General features: G+C 49.9%; 1 protein-coding gene across 3 annotated transcripts in view; it reads left to right on the top strand.

Moving 5' to 3' along the window:
• Window positions 1–22,158, top strand: part of TBL1X (transducin (beta)-like 1X-linked) — a 260,115-nt gene extending 237,957 nt beyond the window's left edge. For all 3 annotated transcript variants that reach the window (XM_011950906.1, XM_011950905.1, XM_011950907.1), the window contains 6 exons: window positions 7,396–7,517; window positions 11,334–11,408; window positions 11,719–11,846; window positions 13,990–14,155; window positions 17,308–17,409; window positions 18,635–22,158. In XM_011950906.1, the coding sequence (XP_011806296.1) occupies window positions 7,396–7,517; window positions 11,334–11,408; window positions 11,719–11,846; window positions 13,990–14,155; window positions 17,308–17,409; window positions 18,635–18,661 (620 nt within the window). In that variant the 3' untranslated portion in view covers window positions 18,662–22,158. The remainder of the gene's footprint in view (window positions 1–7,395; window positions 7,518–11,333; window positions 11,409–11,718; window positions 11,847–13,989; window positions 14,156–17,307; window positions 17,410–18,634) is intronic.
• The last annotated feature ends 249 nt before the right edge of the window (window positions 22,159–22,407 follow it).

Here is a 22,407-nt window from a genome sequence, read left to right as displayed (position 1 = left end):
TAATTCAAAAATAATAATTCATGTTGAGCCCAGTGGCTTACACCTGTAATCCCAGCACTTTGGGAAGCCGAAGCAGGTGGATTATATGAGCTCAGGAGTTCAAGACCAGCCTGGGCAACATGGCGAAACTCATCACTACAAAAAATACAATAATTAGCCAGGCACGGTGGTCCACACCTGTAGTCCCAGCTACTCGGGAGGTTGAGTTAGGAGGATGGCTTGAGCCCAGGAGATGGAGTTTGCGATGAGCCAAGATTGTGCCACTGCACTCCGTCCTGGGCAACAGAGCCAGACCCTGTCTTAAAAACTAATAGTAATCCAAAGTTAGGCTTGGCACTATGGCTGATGCCTGTAATTCCAGCACTTCGGGAGGCTGAGACAGGAGGGTCACTTGAGCCCAGGAGTTCTAGACCAGCCTGGGCAACAAAGCAAGTCCCCGTTTCTACAAAAAATATAAAACACTAGTCAGGTGTTGTACACACCTCTGGTTTTAGCTACCCAGGAGGCTGAGGCAGGAGGATTGCTTGAGCCAGGAAATCAAGGTTGCAGTGAGCTGTGATTGCACCACTGCATTCCAGCCTGGGTGACAGAATGAGATCCTAAAATGCCCCTTAAAGTAACTGAATGCACAGAGTATGGAGCCCAGGGGGCCTCACTGGTCAGAAGGGGACCCATTTTGTGGCAAGCATTGATTGCTCTTAAGGTTTGCGAGATAGAGATGACCTCGGCACGTACCTGCTCAGAGCTCTGAAACACAGCAGTGAGCCAGCCACAGAAGCAGTGCAGGCTCCTTTCTCTTGCTGTTCTAAAGGGATGCTGTTTTGGGGGCTCCCCGAAACCACTCCCAGGATTGGTGGTTTGCTGCAAGGACCCCCAGGACTCAACATACTCACAGCTAAGATTTCTAACAGCACAAGAATTTAGTGCAACATTAGCAAAGGGAAACGGTGCACATGGCCAAATCCAGAGCTTTGAAGGCTCCTCTCCCAGTGGACTCTCACAGGCCACACTGAGTTCTTCCAGGAATAAGTTGTAACTATGCCTGTGAAGTGCATACCAGGGAAGCTCCATAGAGTCTCAGTGCCCAGAGTTTTTACTGGGGGTTGGCAGTGTAAGCACCCAGTGCCTACTACAAGCCAAAACTGCAGACCCCCCAGAAGGAAAGCAGGTGTGCAGCATAAACACACTGTTTGCACAAACAAGTGTTAGCAGAGTGAGCCACTTGCGTCTGTTAGGGAAGGGTGGGAACTGTCTAGAAATCTAAATTCTCAGTTGCTAGCCAAGGGCCAGCCTTGAAAGCAAGCCTCGGTAGGGAGAGCAGCCTCGGGCCTGTGGTGGTAGCGCCTTCCTACGCCGGTGTGTGGCCGCTGCTCTGGACACAACTCCATCCCTTTGTGCACTGGAGCCAGGCCAGGCCAGGCCAGGCCACATGCGGCAGCCCAGGGGTCTGTGGAGATTCCGATTTTCCAGATTCCCACCTGATTCTTCGTGGGTTTTTGTTTTTTGTTTTTTGTTTTTTTTGAGACAGAGTTTTACCTGTCACCCAGGCTGAAATGCAGTGGTGGCACTCTCAGCTCATTGCAGCCTCTGCGTCCCATGCTCAAGCAATTCTCCTGCCTCAGCCTCCTGAGTAGCTGGGACTATAGGTGTGCGCCACCACGCCCAGCTAATTTTTGTATTTTTAGTAGAGACAGGGTTTCGCCATGTTGGCCAGGCTGGTCTCAAACTCCTGACCTGAAGTGATCTGCCCACCTCGGTCTCCCAAAATGATTCTTCATTTTCTTTCCCAACTCCCTCCTCTGTGTAACTCAGTCCTGATGTTAGACATGGCCTCTTAAAACAAAGACAGATGGCCACCCGCAGAGCTGATAGACTACTGGAAGACTTTAGACTGGCTTAAAATGGACAGAAGTGGGTGCGTGCCACTTCCCCTAAGGGCAAATGTCTGATCCATCTTGAAGGAATCCCTAAATATGTGGGGCGAAAGTTGACTGTTCTATCAGCTGTCCCTGGGGCATTGTCCGGCAGGAGATCCGCGTGTCTGTCTTCTCAGGCAGCTTGGGGTGCTTAAATGATGTTCTGAATGGGAGGGCTAACCCCAACGACCGTCCCAGACAGAACAGCTCATTGGTGCCTGGGGAGGGCTCCAGGCAGGGGACATGGGCCCTGCAAGAAACAAGAGCATGAACCAAAGGTCCTGTTGAGGCACAATTGTGTCAGATGCATAGGCACCCACGTCTGTTATATTCCATGCAGTACTTCAGCAGGGACTCCTCATACAGGCAGCTCAGAGAGTGAGGGAGACTCAGGGAGGACACTGTTTCTGCGCTGCTGCCCTGGAGAGGGAGAGCCACTCCGGCACAGCTTGGGACCCGCAGCAAACACACCTCTCAGGGCTGCCAGTGCAATTTGTTACTGGTGTTGCTTTAACTGAACACTGTTGATCAAGGCGCTGGGCATATTAGAGACAAAAGGCTGCCGATGCAGGTAGCCTGTGCACTAGATCCTCCAGAAAGCGTTCTTCACCCCAAAGGGAAACCCTGTGCCCATTCCGTCTTTCCCCCGGCCCCTGGCAAGCCCGCCTACAGCCTGTGATCTGTGTGTCAGCTCCATGCCAGACACTTGCTATTCTGTGCTCTAGGCTGCAAATCAAAGCAGGTGGCTAGTAAGAATGCCCTTCCCAAGGGAGTTCCGTCACGTTTGGCTTACGTGCCAAAACCTACCTTTGTAGGCAGGAAGGATGTCGTGACAGGTTCACAACCCTACAATACCAGACATGCAGACCCCGGGGGTGAGGCGGGGATGTCTCTGGCTTGTTTTTCAGAGAAAAATATGCCCGAGGCAAACATCAATAAGCTTCCTTTAACACTTGTATCTTAAGAATTCATCTGTAAAGTATTTCAGCAGAAAATAATCTTTCCCAAAGTGTCCCCAGGGCCCTATGGAAGGGTTTTCTACCCAGCTGACCCGGGAAGACCACAAACCACATTATTCTGAATTGCGTGAGCTTCTCACCTGTAATCTGGCTGGCCATGAGGTAGACCCAATTCCCGTCGGCAGGTCACATGTATCCAGGCGTTACTTGCTCTCTTTTTCGTGTCAGTCGGTGTGTTAGAGAACGTTCAACATGAAGAAAAAGAAGCTTGCTCTTCCAGGTAAAACGCAGCTGGGAAGAACTGTGAGGAGCGCCTTGCAGGTTTGGTGTTTAATGGGGCGATAGGAGACATTGCCTTGCCCCACTAGCTTTTCCCCACTGATACCTCATGGGGGCGCCCTTAGTCACCGTCAACAGGAAGCCTTAGCTCAAAGCCTCATGGTGAAGTGAAACTCAGCCGCGGAAAGGAATGAACTGTTGATGCACCACAGCCAGGAGAGATCTCAAGGGCATTTTGCTGAGTGACAAAAGCCAGTCTCAAAAGGTTGCATGCTCTGTGCTTTCATTTATGTAACATTCTCATGATGATGAAATGATAGAAACCTGGGACCCACCAGCGGTGTGGGAGTTGAGGAAGCATGTGAGGAGCGGTCGTGTGCCGATACAGTAGCTGAGGGAGATCTTGGTGGCGACGGAACAGTTCTGGTCTCAATTGCAGCGATACACATCTACCCATGTGATAAAATGACAGCACTCTACAGGCAAATTGCACCAGTGTCAACTTGCCAGGGTTGATACAATGCTACAGCTATGCCAAATGTAACCCTCAGGAGAACCTGGGTGAAGGAGACACAGGACCTCTCTGTGTTACCTTTGCAGCTTCCTGTAAATCTCTACGTATTTCAAAAAGAAGATGTCTGGCTGGACCCAGAAGAATGAGGGCTATTAAACCAAACTGGCCTATGTATGGGAGGGAGGGCACAGAGCCCCCCAGCGTAGCTCAGCTCTGTTACCGGCCATTCACCCACGTGGTTCCAAGCATCGTGGCTGCAGGAGCTGACTCAGAGTGGGGCTAACCACCTGAGCATGGTGGCGGGCGGGGGCCGGGGTGGGGGCGCCTCTCTTTAGATCACGAATGTCCGATCTTTTGGCTTCCCTGGGCCACATGGAAAGAAGAATTGTCTTGGGCCACACATAAAATACACTAACACTAACAATGGCTGGTGAGCTTAAAAAAAAAACCAAAAACCTCTTAGTGTTTTAAGAGAGTTTACAAATTTGTGCTGGGCCACATTCAAAGCCATCCTGGGCCGCGGGCTGAACCAGCTTGCTTTAGATGGAGGAGTCATCAGATGCTGGTCGCCATCTCCTGGACCGCTTGCCAGATTGTCACATTTCCAGGTATATTAATCACACGCCCAAGTGCAGAGGCCGGACCAGAAGTTTGCTGTTTAGCTCAGGTGATGTTGTAAACGAGAACCAAGAAAATGCATCAAGAACCGTGGGGCTATCACAAAACACGCTGCTGGGGATGGAACAAAAGAGAGATGATCTCAGATGTGAAAAAGACCACTGCTGACACCCACGTCCTCCCACCCACACCTTCCGCCTGGTGGGGCAACTGGATGGGGAAGCGAATGGGGTCCCTGTGCTTACGAAGGATAAACACATAGAAGGTTGCACCTCTTACTTAAAGACCAAGGAAGGGCAGGGGCAATCGATGGTTAGCATTCAGAGAAAGTTGGATTCTTCTCAGTTCAGCGCTGCCTGGCTTTAAGAAACACACGTGGCTGGGTGTGGGCTCATTCCTGTAATCCCAGCACTTTGGGAGGCCAAGGTGGGAGAATCACTTGAGCCCAGGATTTTGAGACCAGCCAGGGCAACACACCAAAACCCCATCTCTGCCAAAAACATCTTTGAAAAATGAGCCGGGCATTTTTCAGTGGTGGCGTGCACCTGTCGTCCCAGCTACTAGAGAGGCTGAGGTGGGAGAATCACCTGATCCCAGGAGATTGAGGGTACAATGAGCCAAGACTGTGGCACTGCACTCCAGCTTGGGTGACAAGAGCGAGATCCTGTCTCAAAAAAAAAAAAAGAAATTAACTGGGCGTGGTGGCACACATGTATAGTCCCAGCTACTAGAGAGGCTAAGGCAGGAGGACCGCTTGAGCCCAGGAGTTTGAGGCTGCAGTGAGCTGTGATTGTGCCACTGCACTCCAACCTGGGCAACAGCAAGACTTTATCTCCAAGAAAAAAACAAAAAACACATGTGAGTTTCTATATTGATCGATCAGTAAGGACGTGGTGGCCAGAGCCTGGCAGAAGCTAACCCTCTCTTTCCCCTAGAAGCAGTGCTTCATTATTGGCTAATTCAGTGTTTGCAGCTACCTTGGAGAACATAACTTGGCAAATAACAGAATGGACCATAGTATCTAGGAAAACCAATGAGAGTTCTTGGCTGGGCAGACTTGTAGAGTTGCCCTAACCCTGCCTCCTCTCCTGGGAGCATCATGGAGCGCACTCAGTAGCTTAAAGTAATTTCCATGGGCTTGCATGGGAAGCGCAGGATTATGAGAGGTGGTCAGATACGAACGACTAGCTCTCAAAACCCCAAGCTCCCTGCCCCATAAGACATTACCCCCTTAAATTAGCATGAGCTTAAATTGGCCCTTCCCTCCGTTTCGCATGTAATGGAACACAGTGCTTTTCACATCCCTGAGTCATTCCCTTTGATAGCCGGGGTTCCGGACACAGGGCTGGTTGTGGATGTCCTCTCCGCACAAGAAGCCTCATGATGATCCTTAATAAGAGGGTGGGGTTGCTCAGAACCTTCAGGGGAAGGGAAGCGATCACCAGAGAAGCCGCCTCTTCCCCTGTGCCTTCCTGTCTCAGCATTGCGTGGCCTTTTCTGCTGCTCATCAGTTCTCTGGCATGAGGTGGGAAGAAGCCCGGGGAACGTGATCTGCTGCTGTGGCCCCCACAGTGGAAAGAGACCAGAGACCTGAGCACAGCGCCCTTGCTGGCCCCTAGGAATGCGGGTGACCCCTGCAGCCCGTGGGCGCCTGAGAGAAGTTGGAACAGATGCTCGCTCCCAGCCGCAGACCCACTCTTTGCTAGAGGACAGGAGTGAGCAGTTGAAGCCACGCTTCCCCAGAAACAGAAGAGGATGAGAGTGCACGGTGGCCCCCACCGTGGGACCTTCCACACCTCCAGGGCACTCCCTGTCCCAGGCACTGCTGATCCCCTGAGATGCCTCGTCTCGCTCCCCCTTGTCTGGGGTTACTGGCAACATCCACATGTGTAGCTGAAACTCCAGGGAACCGTCAGCCTGCAGCTGCACGTCAGTAAAGAGGCAGAACGAGGAATGCGGTCCAGTTGCTAGTACTTCAGCGCCCTTGCTGTCACCTGCGCTTCCGGTGCCTCTCAGGGCATGGTCCAGCCCTGTGGAGTCAGACACTCTGAGGACAGAACCAGGGCCTGGCTTTTAACGAGTGCCCTGGCCATTTTGGTACATTGGGAAGTTGTTGGATTCCCAGCAGCCATCCTAGAAAAGAAATCAGAAGGTAGAGAATGAGACCCATAGCTGTAACTAAACGACAAGGGGAGGTCAGCTCCCCGTTGTTCTGTCTTTGTGACCCTGAGCCACCTGGACTTGGAAAGACGCAAAGTCAGGGAGGGTGTTGGTCACAGGCCCTGAAGCACGCGTCCCATTTCATCCCCAAAGGGGTTCTTATTGACTCTAATTATCCCATAGTTAAGGGGATGCCTTAATGTGTTACGGGAGAGTATTTTTCATATTGAGGTATCATGAACATAGGACATGAAATCTTTCCTCTCCTATTTTCTCTTCTCTGTCTAAAATCACATCAAATCAGCTCACTGTAGCGGTGCCGCTGGAAGCAGCAAGGTACAGAGCAGGCAGGGCGGCCCTCTCACCTGCCCTTCTTAACTGTGCCATGGGAGCGGGAGATTCTGCAAGCCGTGGGGTGCAGGAAGTGTCATGGAGCCTCCCTCCCAGGACATCTTGTCATCTCTACTACCGTGGCAGGAGAGGGTCTTTAAAGTCTTAGAAAGAAAGAGACTGTGTTCACACTTGAGATGTTTTTATCATGTCACCAAATGGGGCTTCTCGGCTGGGTGCAATGGCTCACACCTATAACCCTAACACTTTTGGGAGGCCGAGGCGGGTGGATAGTTTGAAGTCAGGAGTTCAAGGCCATCCTGGGCAATATAGCAAGAATTCGTCTCTACAAAAAAAAAAAAAAAAAATTAGCCACGCGTGGTGGCATGCGCTATTCGAGAGGCTGAGGTGGGTGGATCCCTTGAGCCCAGGAATTCTAGGCTGCAGTGAGCCATGATCGCACCACTACACTCCAGCCTGGGTGACAGAGCAGGCCCTGTCTCTAGAATAAATAAATAAGTAAACTAAAGAGGCTTCTTGACTGTGCTGTTGATTATTGTAAATCCATGGAGCTGTGCACACAGTGAATAACTGCAGATGTCCTCCCTCCCTGCTGCAGCGCCTGCCCTTGATGTGGACTGGCAGAACAACACGACCTTTGCCTCCTGTAGCACAGACATGTGTATCCACGTGTGCAGGCTCGGCTGTGACCGCCCAGTCAAAACCTTCCAGGGACACACAGTAAGTGAGAGCTCTTGTCACTGGTCTCGAGTTCGTGAGAATGTGATGTGCGAGCCGATTCTTGTGTGCCTGGAATTAAAAGATACCGTAGCAGCAGACCAGCTCTTCTGTGCCCCTTGGCTCTTTGAGCTGTCATGGTTACCCCATGGTAACCATGGTGGTTGGATTGACCCAGTTGGGGGTCAGCAGTGAGAAGTTCATTCAGAAATGACCTAGATGGTGGATTTGGCAGCAAAGCCTTTAAGATAGCTATGAGAAACATGTGGAGGACATCAAGGAAACGGTGCTCACAATGAATGAATAGACGGGGCACATCTGCAGTGAAGGGAAAAAGATATGTCATTAAAAAACAAATGGAGACTAAGTGTGGTGGCTTATGCCTATAATCCCAGCACTTTGGGAGTTTGAGGCCAGCCTGGGCAACATAGCAAGACTCTGTCTCTACAAAAAATTTTAAAAAGTAGCTAGCTGCGTATGGTGACGCACGCCTGTAGTCACATCTCAGGAGATGAAGGCTGCAGTGAGTTACGATAACACCACTGCACTCCAGCCTAGGCAACAGAGCAAGACCCTGTTTCTTTAAAACATAAAAAAAAAAGGAATTGAGAACTGAGAAATACAATGTTTGAAATGAAAGTTTTAATAGGTGGGTATATTAGGCAGTTCTCAATTCTCTCATTGCTCTAAGGAAATACCTGAGACTGGGTAATTTATAAGACAGGAGGTTTAACTGGCTCACAGTTCTTCAGGCTATACAGGAAGCATGGCAGCATCTGCTTCTGGGGAGCTTTCAGGAAGCTTCCAACCATGGCGGGAGGTGAAGCGGGAGCAGGCATCACACATGACCAGAGCAGGGGCAAGAGGTGGGAGGAGTGGCAGATGCTCCAGACACCTCACACCAGGCACCACCTCTGCATCGGGGATGACAGTTCCACGTGAGGTTTGGGTGGGGACACAGATCTGAAGCACAGCAGTGGGTTTACCAGCAGGTGGGAGATTGTGGAAGTAACGTTAGAGAGCAGAGAAACTGGCCAATTTGAAGAACAGATAAAAGATCGAAAAATTGCATAAAGGCTTAATGACTTACGGGACAATATCAGGGACCCTAAACCTATATGTGTGATGGGGAGAGAAGAAAGAATGGAACAGAAAAATCATGTGAGGCACTAACGGCCAAGTTTTCCTAAATTTGGTGGAAAACATCAACATTTAATCCAAGAAGCTCAGCGAATTTCAAGCAGAACAAATATAAACAGAACCACACCCGTCCAGCTAGGCATATGGTCATCCAACACCAGAATCAATGACAGAGAAAATCCTAAAGGCAAGCAGAGGCTGACAAAAAAAACCCATGATACACCAGGGAACAACAGTGTGAACAACAGCTGACTTAGCAAATTCCTTAGTACGGCCTCTGAGGGCTTCCCGGTCTTTCACCAAATCTCTCTCAGATTAGCCAATTTCTATGGTCTCTAACCTTCTGCAATCTCCAGTCTGCGGGTAAACCCATTCACTAGCCTCGACCTCCAACCTTGGCAGGAGGAGAAGGCCTCCCTTTCCTGGGCCACCTGGGCTAGTGTCCAAAAACGCCCTGTACCTCTGTCCTCCCAACGACACATACGGCCAAGCACCTTGACCCACGCTGAGCCTTGCCTGGAACCACAGCAGAATCCTCCCCACTCTCCAGGCCCGTTCACGTATCCTCTGCACGCCCTGGGGAGGATTCATGGCACCCCTTGAGCTCCCATTGACCACGTGAATGCCACAGCCCTGGCGGTAGCTGCTGGCCTGCATGTCTGCCTCTCCCAGAAAATGCAGAGTGCATCAACGCTGGGACCATGGCATCTTGCCTTTCTCTCACTAGCACCCAGAATATCTCCGTGGTGGCGGGGGTTCCCTGTTAAAGCAGGGGAGGATGATCACAGTCCCTGGAGATTTGCCATCGTGCCACTAACTTAACTGAGGTAAATTCCCTTGTCCTCATTCCCCTAGTGTCTACCTCTCCCTGCCCCTGGCCCAGGGGTCCCTGTCCCAAAGGAAGGCGCTTTTAGAGCATAGGCATCTATCGTCCTGTTAACATCTGTTTGGCTCCAAACTGACTCTCTTGTCCCAGTCTAAACTTATTTCTCCTCTAACCCCGGACTATCTGCAAATTTTTAACAGCTGCACACACTATCTGTGGTTCCCAGGTGTCCTGCCCAGGACCTTGCCACCAGCACAAGCCTTGGCCCTTTAAGTGGGTCTTAATGCAGCTGATGGCCCTGAACAAAGCTCTAGCTCAGTGGGGTTGAGTGGAGACCCATGAGCCAGCTCTGGAGGTGGCCCAGGAACTTGGGCTTGCATTGCAGAGCGAGGGATCCACTCCCAGGAAGTTATTTGTTCCTTTGCGTTGGTTTGGCTGGGGACAGCCCATGGTGACCAGCTCCACATTCCTGGGCCCGTAGGTTTTCCTCTGAACGGCTGCAGTCAGAGCCACCCTTGCTGGCCTTGGCATACACATTTCACACTCGCAGACACCTATGCGTGCGTGTACTCACACCCCTCAGCCCCCTCTCCAGCATGAGTGTGCAATTAGTTGTTAGGCCGGGACAGCAGTGTCACATAGTGGGACTGTACTGGATATATGGGGCCTGAGGGAGCCCCAAGCTGGTACGCCATGTCCCCTCATTTCTCCTGGGCAGGCTGTTCCCCAGCTGAGCCTTTGCCACAGGTGGTTCTTTTATATATGCCTGTCTCGGGAGTGTCCCTGTCTCCCTTGGCCCCCGGGTACATTCATTCACCTTTTTTCTCCAGGGTTTAGTCTCGTGGTCCCCAGGTGTCCTAAGTCTGCGCTCTTTGCTGCCTAGCTGTGCCGATCATGAGCCCCAAGCCAGGATTTTGCCTGTGCCGTGTGTGTGTGTGCCACTCAGCACTTGCCTCTCACTGTCCTCGCACATGTGTGTCCACCTGTGTGTGCATCTGGGTCGCCCATCTTCCACCTGGATCAGCCCTAACCCCGCTTGAACTCCACAATAGCTGAAGGTTCACTTCTCGTGTTTACCCCTCCCTCCATCTCCACTCGCCTGCAGGAGAGAAATATCTTCAAATGGGTGTGGTCACGGGGAGGAACTGTTGCACTAAAAGTGTGTAAGAGGCCTGGCATGGTGGCTCACACCTGTAATCCCAGCACTTTGGGAGGTCGAAGTGGGAGGATCGCTTGAGCACAAGAGTTCAAGACCAGCTTGGGCAACCCCATCTCTATAAACACACAATACATACATACATACATACATACATACATACATACATACATAAATGGCATGGTGGTGCCTGCTTGTAGTCCCAGCTACTTCGGGGGCTGAGGCAGGAGGATTGCTTGAGCTCAAGAGGTTCATGCTGCAAGGACCTGTGATCCTGCCGCTGCACTCCAGCCTGGGAGACAGAGTGATACCCTGTCTGGAAAAGAAAAGTGCATAGGAAAGTGATTTTCAAAGGCCAATTTAAAAAGTGACTGGTTTTACTGGTTTTATTTGCTGCGTTTTATGGTATGTGAATTCTTCACTTGCCTTCCTTCCTAGCAGGGAAGGTTTTTTTCTTAACGAAATATGGATGAGGGTGGCTGGTGATGTGTGGTATAGGGCTGTGGTTTTATATAAATAAAAACGGCAAAGTGAGAAAAAGAGGAAACTAGATGGCTGGTTGGGCTGTGCTCTTTGATGTCAGGGTGAACCAAAGACCTTCTGCAGTGACGGTGACGCACTGCTGCCCCCTGCTGGAGGGCGACCTCATCTGCTCACAGGCCCTGATGTCTTTTTCGGACTCTCTGCTCTCTTTCAGAACGAGGTCAACGCCATCAAATGGGATCCTTCTGGAATGTTGCTGGCCTCCTGCTCGGATGACATGACATTGAAGGTAGAGTCGGCATGGCAAGGGGTGGGCTGTTTAATCCCAGACAACCCCGGGCACTTGATGCCGGTCTCACAGTCACTCTTCCATGAGGATTATTTGTTACTGACCACCCTCCCTTCCTCTGTCATCCGGTGAACTTCGATTTCTCAGTCGTGGTTCCACTGAGAATCCCAGCCTCCCCACAGCCTTTCTCGCCACTGTGCACCCCCGACCCTGCCATGGGCCCCATGTGCGCCCCCGGGAGGAATGATGGCACGTCGTTCCCGGATGCAGGGAAGGCTTTTGCTCATGTTGTGGCTGCTGTATTCTGTAGATCTGGAGCTTGAAACAGGAGGTGTGCATCCACGATCTTCAGGCCCACAATAAAGAGATCTACACCATCAAGTGGAGCCCCACCGGGCCCGCCACCAGCAACCCAAACTCCAACATCATGTTGGCAAGGTAAGGGCAGGCAGCACAGCCGGCACAGCTCTGTGCTACGCAAGGACAACAGGAAATTTTGCTAAAGCGTTTCCACGCCCATGTGTTGAAGCCCTTCAGAGGAAGCAAAGTGGTAGCTCACTTTGAAGGGGCCAGGATAGAATTATCGAGTAACACCTGCCTTTGAGGTAAGGATGGTTTTGAGTCAGGCAACAGTGGCTTATGCCTATAATCTCAGCACTCTGGGAGGCCGAGGCAGGAGGATAGCTTGAGCCCAAGAGTTCAAGATCAGCCTGGGCAACACAGTGAAGCCCCGTCTCTACAAAAAATTAGCCAGGCGTGGTGGCGTGTGCCTGTAGTCCCAGCGACTCAGGAGGCTGAGGCAGGAAGATGGCTTTGAGCCCAGGAGATTGAGGCTGCAGTGCGCAGTGATCACACCACTGCACTCCAGCCTGGGTGACAGAGCAAGACCATGTCTCTAAACAAAAAGAAGAAGTAGAAAAAAAACCCACCCAACGTGAAACATGGCTGCAGAGCCACAGCTGAGGGGCAGCAAGCCAGGCAGCACCAGCTCTTGTTGACAGTGCTCGAATTAGGGTCCTCTCTTAGAGATGCCAGGATGGAATTCCTGCATCCACTGAGAGATGGAACCAAAAAAGCAACAGATAGGCCATAATTCTCATATTTCAAGTAACTGTCATAAAACCCACTTAAATAACTGTAATATAGTACTACACACGCGAGGCATTTTGTGATGACTGAGAAGGTGCTTTTGCGTCACGTGGTATTATTAGGAACATAAATTACCCTTTTAGTCAGCAAGTATAAAAGGGGCATCCCGGTACCTAGTGGGTCCCTGTTGAAAGAAAGCCAGATAATAGCTTTGTGATAGATATTGCTATTTTAAATTTGAAAATAACTAAAATTTGCAGCTTTCAATCATGTGATTACATACGTGGGTGTGATTGTATTTTAATTCTTGTTTGATTAAATCTTTTTTTTCTTTTTAGAGACAGGGTCTCCCTATGTTGCTCAGGCTGGTCTTCAACTCCTGGCTTTAAGTGATCCTCCCACCTCGGCCTCCCAAAGCACTAGGATTACAGGCATGGTCTACTGTACCTGGCCTAAAAAGTTTTTTAGGCCGGGCGCAGTGGCTCAAGCCTGTAATCCCAGCACTTTGGGAGGCCGAGACGGGCGAATCACGAGGTCAGGAGATCGAGACCATCCTGGCTAACCCGGTGAAACCCCGTCTCTACTAAAAATACAAAAACTAGCTGGGCGAGGTGGCAGGCGCCTGTAGTCCCAGCTACTCGGGAGGCTGAGGCAGGAGAATGACATGAACCCGGGAGGCGGAGCTTGCAGTGAGCTGAGATCCGGCCACTGCACTCCAGTCCAGGCCACAGAGCGAGACTCTGCCTCAAAAAAAAAAAAAAAAAAAAAAAAAAGTTTTTTAAATGTTTATTCACTTAATTTGCTGTTTGTCCAAATACGGCTATCTGTATTAATTTAGTTAGTAATAACATGTCATGTTCTAAATTGTAGGGGCATTTTAGGAAACTTGGTAAATATTCTACAAAAATATTTACCATTTATGTCTATAGAAAACATAGAAACAGGGCTGGGCGCAGTGGCACACACCTGTAATCCCAACAGTTTGGTAGGGTGAGGCAGGAGGAGCTCTTGAGCCCAGAGATTCAAGACCAGCCGGGGCAACACAGTGAAACCCCGTCTCTATAAAAAATAAAAAAATAAAAATTAGCTGGGCGTGGACCTATGGTTGCAGCTTCTCTGCTGAGGCTGAGGCGGGAGGATCACTTGAGCCCAGGAGTTCGAGGCTGCAGTGAGTCATGATTGCGCCACTGCACTCCAGCCTGGGCAACACAGTAAGACCCCATTTCAAAAAAAAAAAAAAAAAGGCGTAAACAAATGTAGATATGAAATTGTTTCCCTAATACGGCCATTAAAGCCTTTTTCTGTTGAATGACCATGGCTTTGTTTTTAATACTTGGAAGTTACGCTTTAGAAGACAAAAAGCCCCTCAGTTGATGGTCTTTTGAAACATAAAAGCTGGGAGAAGCAGCTCCCGGAGATCTGATACCTGTTATGGAGAACTGTTTGAAACCGCCATGTGTACGTGATTTTGCTTTCTCTCCCGCCTTGCTAGTGCTTCGTTTGATTCTACGGTGCGACTGTGGGACATAGAGCGCGGCGTCTGCACCCACACGCTCACGAAGCATCAGGAGCCCGTCTACAGCGTAGCTTTCAGCCCTGATGGGAAGTACTTGGCCAGCGGATCCTTTGACAAATGCGTCCATATCTGGAATACTCAGGTAAGCTCCCGACCCCTATGCCAAATCCTTTTAGTAAGGGATGCCCAAATAGCCACAATTCCAGTCCCTTGCTTCAGAGCAGTGCCTCGGAGGGAGTTGAGCAAGCCCAGGCTCCCCGGGCAGACCCAGTGGATGCTGTCCACCATGCACCCCACGTGGGTTGTGAGCTCTTCCCCCACCAGACACCTCCAGCAGCCCCCTCCCCGAGGAAGGGCGTCATGTCTGCCGTAATCAGGGCTCTTGGCCATTTGATTCCAAACCCTCACCTTGGCACATGTTCTTCCTTGAAGGAGCCACTGTCTTCTGTTCACTTTTCTGAGTCCATGGCATGAAACCTTCCGCTTGCCTCTTCCTCTTCTTAGCAGTTATCACTGAAATGCTGCTCTCTAGATACTGAGGTTGGAGGGTGGGAGTGGGGGACCAGCTAATGGGGTCGAGGCCAGCTCCACTTCCTCTGCCCCCACCGGCTCCTGCAGCTCCCCCACGGAGCAGACCAGGGAGTGGGAAGGAATGTGCGCTTGCTGTTGTCATGGCACTTCCATTTTTCTTTTCTACTTTATTTTCTTGTTGTTGTTTTGTTTTTTGTTTTGTTTTGTTTTGTTTTGTTTTGTTTTGAAACGGAGTCTCACTCTGTTGACCAGGCTGGAGTGCAGTAGCGTGATCTTGGCTCACTGCAACCTCTGCCTCCCAGATTCAAGCGATTCTTCTGCCTCAGCCTCCCGAGTAGCTGGAATTACAGGCACCCGCCATCATGGCCGGCTAATTTTTGTATTTTTAGCAGAGACAGGGTTTCACATGTTGGCCAGGGTGGTCTTGAACTCCTGGCCTCAGGTGATCTGCCCACCTTGGCCTCCCAAAGTGCTGGGATTGCAGGTGTGAGCCACTGCACTCAACCTCGATTTTTCAAATCAAAGTAGGTTCTGTTTAAGGACATAAGGTATGTCAATATTGGGTTGTCCTTTTAGCAGAGATTGAAAGGACATAGGATTTAAATAAAGGTGGCTGCTGTGGGTATCTTGGGCCACACCTGAGGATAGAAGAATTCAAGCTGTAAAGTGTAGAAATGGATGGGAAGTAGCACTGCAGAGCATAAAAGATTGTATAGGGCGATCAGCACTTGATTCTATTCTAAGGGAAGAGAGAGAGGGGATGATATGCTAGGAGCTGTAGAAAATAATGAAGGGGTCCCTTTCGCCTCAGGAGGGAGGAATCACACAGCCTGCCCCCGTCCCCTTTCGTCTACACTGCCTTCTTGGTTCCTTTTGGCTTGGTTGACATTCAGGTGGATTTACATCCTCAAGTTCATTCCCCCTGTGGACTCATGGGTGATGAGCCCTGTTCACTGGCAAGGGGTCCACTGAGATCACAGGCTTCCCAGGGAGCTCATGTGAACCACATCCTCTCAGGGAGGGAAAGGAAATGGTGGGCCCTGCGTAGAGCCAACCCGATACCACCCAGCCCCACAGCCCTAGATAGCCCTCCGGGAAGCACACATCTCAGGACTAGTGTGCAAGTCTCTGTTCATGAAATCCCTGCTAGAAATAGTAATGGGTGGACTTGCAAAAACAACACATCAATTATCAAAAAAAATGACACGATCAGTTAGGTATAGCCTGTTATCAAGAACTCACTGAATTGTTTCAACCCTTTTTTATAAATCAAAGAAATCCTTAGGATTTTTCTTTTTTTTTTGGATCGGAGTTTCACTCTTGTCACCCAGGCTTTAGTACAGTGGCGTCCATCTCGGCTCACTGCAACCTCCGCGTCCCAGGTTTGAGCGATTCTCCTGCCTCAGCCTCCCAAGTAGCTGGGATTACAGGCATGTGCCACCACCACACCCGGCTAACTTTTGAATTTTTAGTACAAACAGGGTCTCACCATGTTGGCCAGGCTGGTGGTGAACTCCTGACCCCAGGTGATCCACCCACCTCGGCCTCCTAAAGTGCTGGGATTACAGGCATGAGCCACCGTGCCCAGCCAAGAAATCCTTAGGATTTTTCTTAAGAGAAATCTTAAAGCCCACTTTAATCTTTCTGCAAGTATAAAAATACTTATCTACAATACTGCTGATATACACCTTTCTCAGTTCATGGAATTCCACCCTTTAAGGAGCCCAGTTGAGCAGAGGATTTGCAACAGCCCTCCTGGTCTCAGTCCTCAGATTTCTCCTGCCTGTCACCATTAGTGAATCATGAGTGAAGGCTTATTCTACTCTTTCTCTCTTTTCTATTTTTTAAAATTAATTTTTGTAGAGACGAAGTCTCACTATGTTGCCCAGGCTGGTCTTGAACTCTTGGGCTCAATCAGTCCTCCCGCCTCGGCCTCCCAAAGTGCTGGGATTACAGGGTCAGCCACCTTGCCTGGCCTTATTCAGCTCTTTCAAAGGCCTCTACTTCCCCTACCTCTTAGATTTGTCAAGTTAATGCTGTTTTAAACCAGAAACCAATGGTCTGTGGTGTTTTCCATTACATGTATATTACGCATTTGTTCTTTCAGATGTCCCAAAATAGGTACATTTTAACATCTTGGCATGTTAATACATTTAATCGTGAATTACAGTCAATTTCATTGCTACTGGGGTGGGGTATTCATTATGTTGTATTCATTCAGGTCCTCCAAGGAACAGACACCACAACGGATTAGATGGGCAAGAGATTTATTGAGGAGCTGTGATGGAAACAGGGAGGGAGGTAGGGGGAAGGGAGAATTCAGACCATACGGCCAGTCTGACCGTGGGAAGGAGACAGGAAGGGTAGGAAGAGTCAGGGATGGCCCTGCAGGTCGGTAGAAAGTTTTGGCCATGCTGATGGAGAGTCCATGAGCCACTTACCCACCAGGTGAGTCTGAGTCTCAGCAGATGACTGCCATGGTCTCCTGCCTCCGTCAGTCCTCAGCTGGGCGCAACCTCAGAATCCACGCAAATGTGGTGGCAGATTCCACAGGCATAAGTAATCAGGTTTACTCCCTGTGGTGGGAAGTCCTAGAGATACATCTCCACAGCCCCCAGAGGCCTTACTGAAAACCCTTAAATTTTACCATGCTTGAAAATGTTCGTGACCAAACATCAGGGCAGGAGGAGCACACATTCTACAGCTGCACCTGTCGCAGGCGCCCCTTGCATCACTGTAAGTGACAGCTGCTTTGCTTTGCAGAGTGGAAATCTCGTCCACAGCTACCGAGGCACTGGCGGCATCTTTGAAGTGTGCTGGAATGCCCGAGGCGACAAAGTGGGCGCCAGCGCATCCGACGGCTCTGTAAGCAGCACCTCTGGTTTGCTGGGGAGCGGGGTGTTGGGGGCAGCTGATGCCGAAGTGAGCTTCGAGGGCGCGTGCAGCGTTCGTGTCCTGAAGGGCCTAGCCCAGTGCCAAAGGAAGCTTCTGGGCTGGATCCCATCTGAGTTGGTACCACATGTGGGAATGGCCTTCTCCTTGTCCCTTCCAGAATGTCCTCCTAATCAGCATTTTCTCAGTCAAATTGTTGGTTCTTAACCAGGGTGATTCTGCACCTCTGAGGACATTAGACAATATCTGGAGCCATTTGAGGTTGTCATTACAGTCATGTGTCGCTTAATGATGGGAACGTTTTGGGAAATGTGTCATTAGGCACTTCTGTCTTGGTCTGAACATCATAGAGTGACTGACACAAACCTAGATGACAATACCTGTCACACACCTAGGCTGTATGGTAGAGCCTGTTGCTCCCAGGCTACAAACCTGGACAGCGGGTGGCCATACTGAATACCATAGGCAACTAGAACACAATGGTAAGCATTTGTGCATCTAGATCTATCTAAACCTAGAAAAGGTTCAGCAGAAATAGAGTTACAATCTTACAGGACCACTGCGGTCTGTGCGGTACGTTGTTGCTGGAAATGTCATTATGTGGCACATGACTGCTTAGATGGGGATGCCACTGGCATCTCGTGGGTGGAGCTTAGGAAGGCTGCTAAACCTCCTACCGTGCACAGGGTGGCCACAGTTGTCACCCATGCTGCGGCTGACGAGCCCGGGCCTCTGGTGGCCATCCTGCAGGTCTCCTGGGCTCTCCTCTCTTCCCATGGGGCATCTGGATTTCTTATTTTCCCCTGGACTTGAGGTTGCCCTGACCTCTGGGGCAAGCAGCATTCTGGCTGACTGGCCAAGTGTCAGTGTAGTCCCCAAACGTTGTCAGAGGCCGTGTGCTTGGGCTCGTGTTGTGGCAGGGGGTGGGGTCTCTGCCACTCTGTTAATTCCTGTCATTACCCTTAACCTGGCCTTTGTGCTCTGTGCTGTTTGCTTCAGTTTGCTCGGTCCGCTGTCCAGATGCCAGTCTGTTATGAGAGCTTCTCTGACCCTTCATGACGATGTTCCAATAAACTTTGCTGAGAAACATGAGTGGAGCGCTAGATCGGGCGTGGGGACCGCAGCTTGGCAACTTCTCACTCTAAAGGCATCTTTGTTTTGTCTCTCGAGATGACAGGTGCTTTGTGTTTCCTTCCAGGTTTGTGTTTTGGATCTGCGGAAGTAACCGCAAAATACTATCGAAACAAGAAAAGAATTCTAATGACCAGCCATGAATGTGTAGGGTTGCAGCTCTGTTCTCCAAAACTGTACGAACTTGACTTGCGTTAGAGTCTACTCTGAAACCAACTCGTCTCTGGCCGCAGGAGTCTATATGTTTTCGTAATCTTCATCAAGAAGTTTTTTAAAGGCAAGCAAAAACAGAAGCAAATCATATCAAACGGGGATAGAATGGTTTCCACTGAGGACATTCAGCCTGGGAAGCAGAAAGTCACCAGCTCGAGGCGTGTGGATTGGTTTCCACCCGGAACAGGCTCTGTGATGGCTGAATGGAAAGAAATGTAAAAAGCTGTGCCAAAAAAAAAAGCAAAATGCTGTGATAAACCAAACAGGGAAGGGGGGAAACCTCCTCCTTGGGATTTTTGTTTGTTTGTTTTCCCTAACAATTTGGACACTACAGTTGCTCTCACAGGATGTTCAAAGACCAGTTTGTACCGATGACATGTGCAACTTTGTAATCCCAACACTTTCTATTTTCTAGAATCTTCTTTGTTCATTGGGTGGTTTTTCTATCGGCTGGAATTCTATCTTCTGGGGGCCTTCCGTCTGAGATGGAAGCTGTCTTGGGCTTGTCGTCTCTTCCCTCTGTTGCTCCCTGCCCCTACCCCTGCCTTTCCACTCTGTCTGGTCAGCTCTGCTTTTTCAGTGCACCCTCAAGAGACGCAGCCCAGTTCACATGAAGACACAGTCTCCCATGGACAGCTTTCCCCTTTCCGCCCTCTCCCACCCTCTCCTCCCCTCGCCCTCGCGCGCTCGCGCTCGCGCTCGCTTTCTCACTGGCGTTCTCTCTCTCTCCCCCCCTCCCTCCCTCTGTACCTTTCTCATAGTTGCTTCAGATCTTAGGTCTCAAGGGCACTTTGGCGCGTAGTAAGTGCTTTATGTAAGAAGGCAGGGCAGGGGGGCTTTTTACAGGAGAAAAAAAATGACTTATAAGAGAAAGAGCCTGGAGTATTTTTGGAAAAAAATAATATTTTTATGTTAAAACAGTTTTAAAATCTTAAAATGGCCATCAGACATAGAGAGCTTTGTGTGATTCATGTTTTCAAAAGAACTGAAGAAGCCACAGGCAGGGCCTGCGGGAGTCCCTGGCTTTCCCCTCAGCCTCAGGAAAGGTGGTCAGGAAGACTCTGGCTGGACAAGGGTCAGCCTTAGGGGTCAGCAGCGAGATTGCACTGCAGCCAGTGAGGGAGGTCCCAGCCATGCCGGTTGGAAGAAGAACCTTGCATCTTTTGGTGTGTACGCACCTTTGCAGCCAGCAGGAAAGCAGTGAAGAGCCGTGCGCCCTCTGGCCTCGAGGGAGCATTGGCAGAACCATAAGGTACTGCAGAAGCCGTCACAGCTCAGCTGGATCAGGCGTGTTGGCTACGTCTTTCCCACAGCCGTATAACGACCGATGGTCGTTTCTCGAAGAGCAGACTTGGCGAGTCCTTGCAGAGCTGACAGTAGAGGCTCCCGCATGTCACTTAGTCTAACGCTGACAGAAACGAATGCAGAAGGAAGATTTTCAGTTCCGAACGTGAATTATAGAGATAGAACGTCGCTAATAATTTCTGCCATCTTTATAATTTCTCTCACAGAAGACTAGGAGAAAGATCTTTTTTAAATAATCAATCTTTTTGCCGTTTTTCAAAAATTAAACAAGGCTTTGTGTTCCTAGAAGAGCTTCATTTCAGTGAATCTGGTGACCTTTATCTGCTTGCTGTCATAACCCGACACTGACTTATTTTTTTCATTAGCAAGGGGGAAAAGGCCGAAGGACAAGGGCCTCTTTTCCCATTGGTTTTCCTGTGAGCAGAAGCGCTGAGGAAGTTGGCCCGGCCCGTGGGGGCTGCTGTGCCACCAGCAGTGGGTAGGGTGCAATCTGCTGTGTGTTCCAGCAGCGAGACGGTGTTCCTGTGAAGGTGGCATCCATCTGCAGAGCCAAAACCCAGCCGTCAGGGAAGGGTCAGGGCTTCCTATGGAACTTGGAATGTGCCAGGACCACCTGCAAAAGCCAGGTTGCGTTGATCATTCTCAGATCATTGATTGGCCTCCACTTGGGTATGTGAATTATTCATGTCCCAGAAGACCAAAAAGTGCTCTGGTTCTGAGATGAGTATCTTATTCGGGCTCTGTTTCTGAAACGCTTAGCAAAGAAGGTCACAGTGATGTGGAGTCGCCGCACCCATCTTTGAAGATAGCCGGTGTCCCCGGGTGAGATGATGATTTCCCATCCCAAGGACTCCGTTAAGTTTAGGGTACAGTTTGTTGGGGTCCAGAAGACACCATCTTTACCCCCCCCAATATAAATGCACTCATCTCTGCAGAGCATCTGCTGTCAAGGGCCAGCCTGTCCTTAGACATGGCTTGTGCTTGACAAACCAGAAACAACTGTGGGATGGTGATGGTGGGATGTGTCGCAAGCGATTCACTAGACAATCTTCACATGAATGTCGGTAGCCAGGGTCTCTCCCAAGGGATGAGTTTAGTCTTGATGAATGTAAACCACATCGGAATAGTTAGGTAGAAACCTGGGCTGGGAGGCCTCGGACCCCAGGCTCCATCCCTGGCTTCCCCAGCCTGCAGCTGCAAGCAAAACCAAGCATGAGATGCAGCTAGCATTCACATCCATCGCTGTTCTCAGCAGGATGACACCATGGACAGCCGTTTCCGGAGCCTCCAGCATTTGCACACCACTACTTAGCCTCTCTGCTGCTGGAATGTTTTGGTAGAGTCATCCCTGTAATCAAGAAATGGCCTGTGGAATGTTACTGTTCAACGTTGTTTACAGCTCTTAAAACATGGTGAGGAATGCCTAAGTCTTAGTGACCAAACTTGACCTTGAAAGCAGACATAGCATGACAGACCTTCCTGGAGTCTTGGTTGGGTTCAGAGTGACCGAGAGTCAGGTCCAGCACACACCTGGGAAAGGGATGCCGCCCCAAGGGGGACCAAAAGGGCCGGACGTTACAGGGTGAAACCCTCTGACCCCTCGCGACACCGTAGGACTTGACTTTTGTTTAGTCGTTCTAAGAAATAGATCATAGAGCCAAGTGAAGTGCACTTTGTCAAATGTAAGGGTCTGCTTTGTTCTTGTTGCTTTTCTCTTTTTTAACCTTTTGTTCCGCCATTAAAAAAAAAAAAAAAAAAAAAAAAGCTTATGTTTCTTGTCAAATGCAGAAATGCTCCTTCCGCCACTCACTGAAGTTTTGCATTCTGGCTTGTGCCGTTTTTATTGTCTGTGTCAGACGTACAGCCAGACGTGTTCTCTATTGGCATTTTTCCTATTCTGTTCAGATGACATCGACCACCGTTTCATTCCCCCCGCCGCCTGTACTCACCCTCACGCTCTTTGAAGAAAAAAAAAAAAATCACCTTGCGTGTTGTAGCTCATTTGTTTCAAGAGAGAATCAACAGATCATATTCAGTGTCTTGAATAAATTGCTCTATTTTGATATTAGAGAACTTGGTGGATGTGCTTTCTTCCTCTCGCCGTGGAACTCTCGGGCCCACATTGACTGAATGACTGAAGGGCTCTGTATTTTCTCCAGAAGGAAGTACCGTGAGTGCCTCTGTTTAGGATTGCTGTGTGAGATAGGGAGCTGGGGGCAGATTCTGCAGTGACATGGCAGTCACAGCAGCCACCTGCTATTCTGAAGGGTGGTTCTGTCCAGGGAGCGTGCTTTTTAGTGTGTTTCCTTTCAGGCTGGCTGT

This window comes from Colobus angolensis, unplaced genomic scaffold (genome assembly GCF_000951035.1).
Source record: "Colobus angolensis palliatus isolate OR3802 unplaced genomic scaffold, Cang.pa_1.0 Scaffold310, whole genome shotgun sequence".
NCBI classification, from domain to species: Eukaryota; Metazoa; Chordata; class Mammalia; order Primates; family Cercopithecidae; genus Colobus; species Colobus angolensis.
This window is presented reverse-complemented; position numbering and strand designations above follow the sequence as displayed.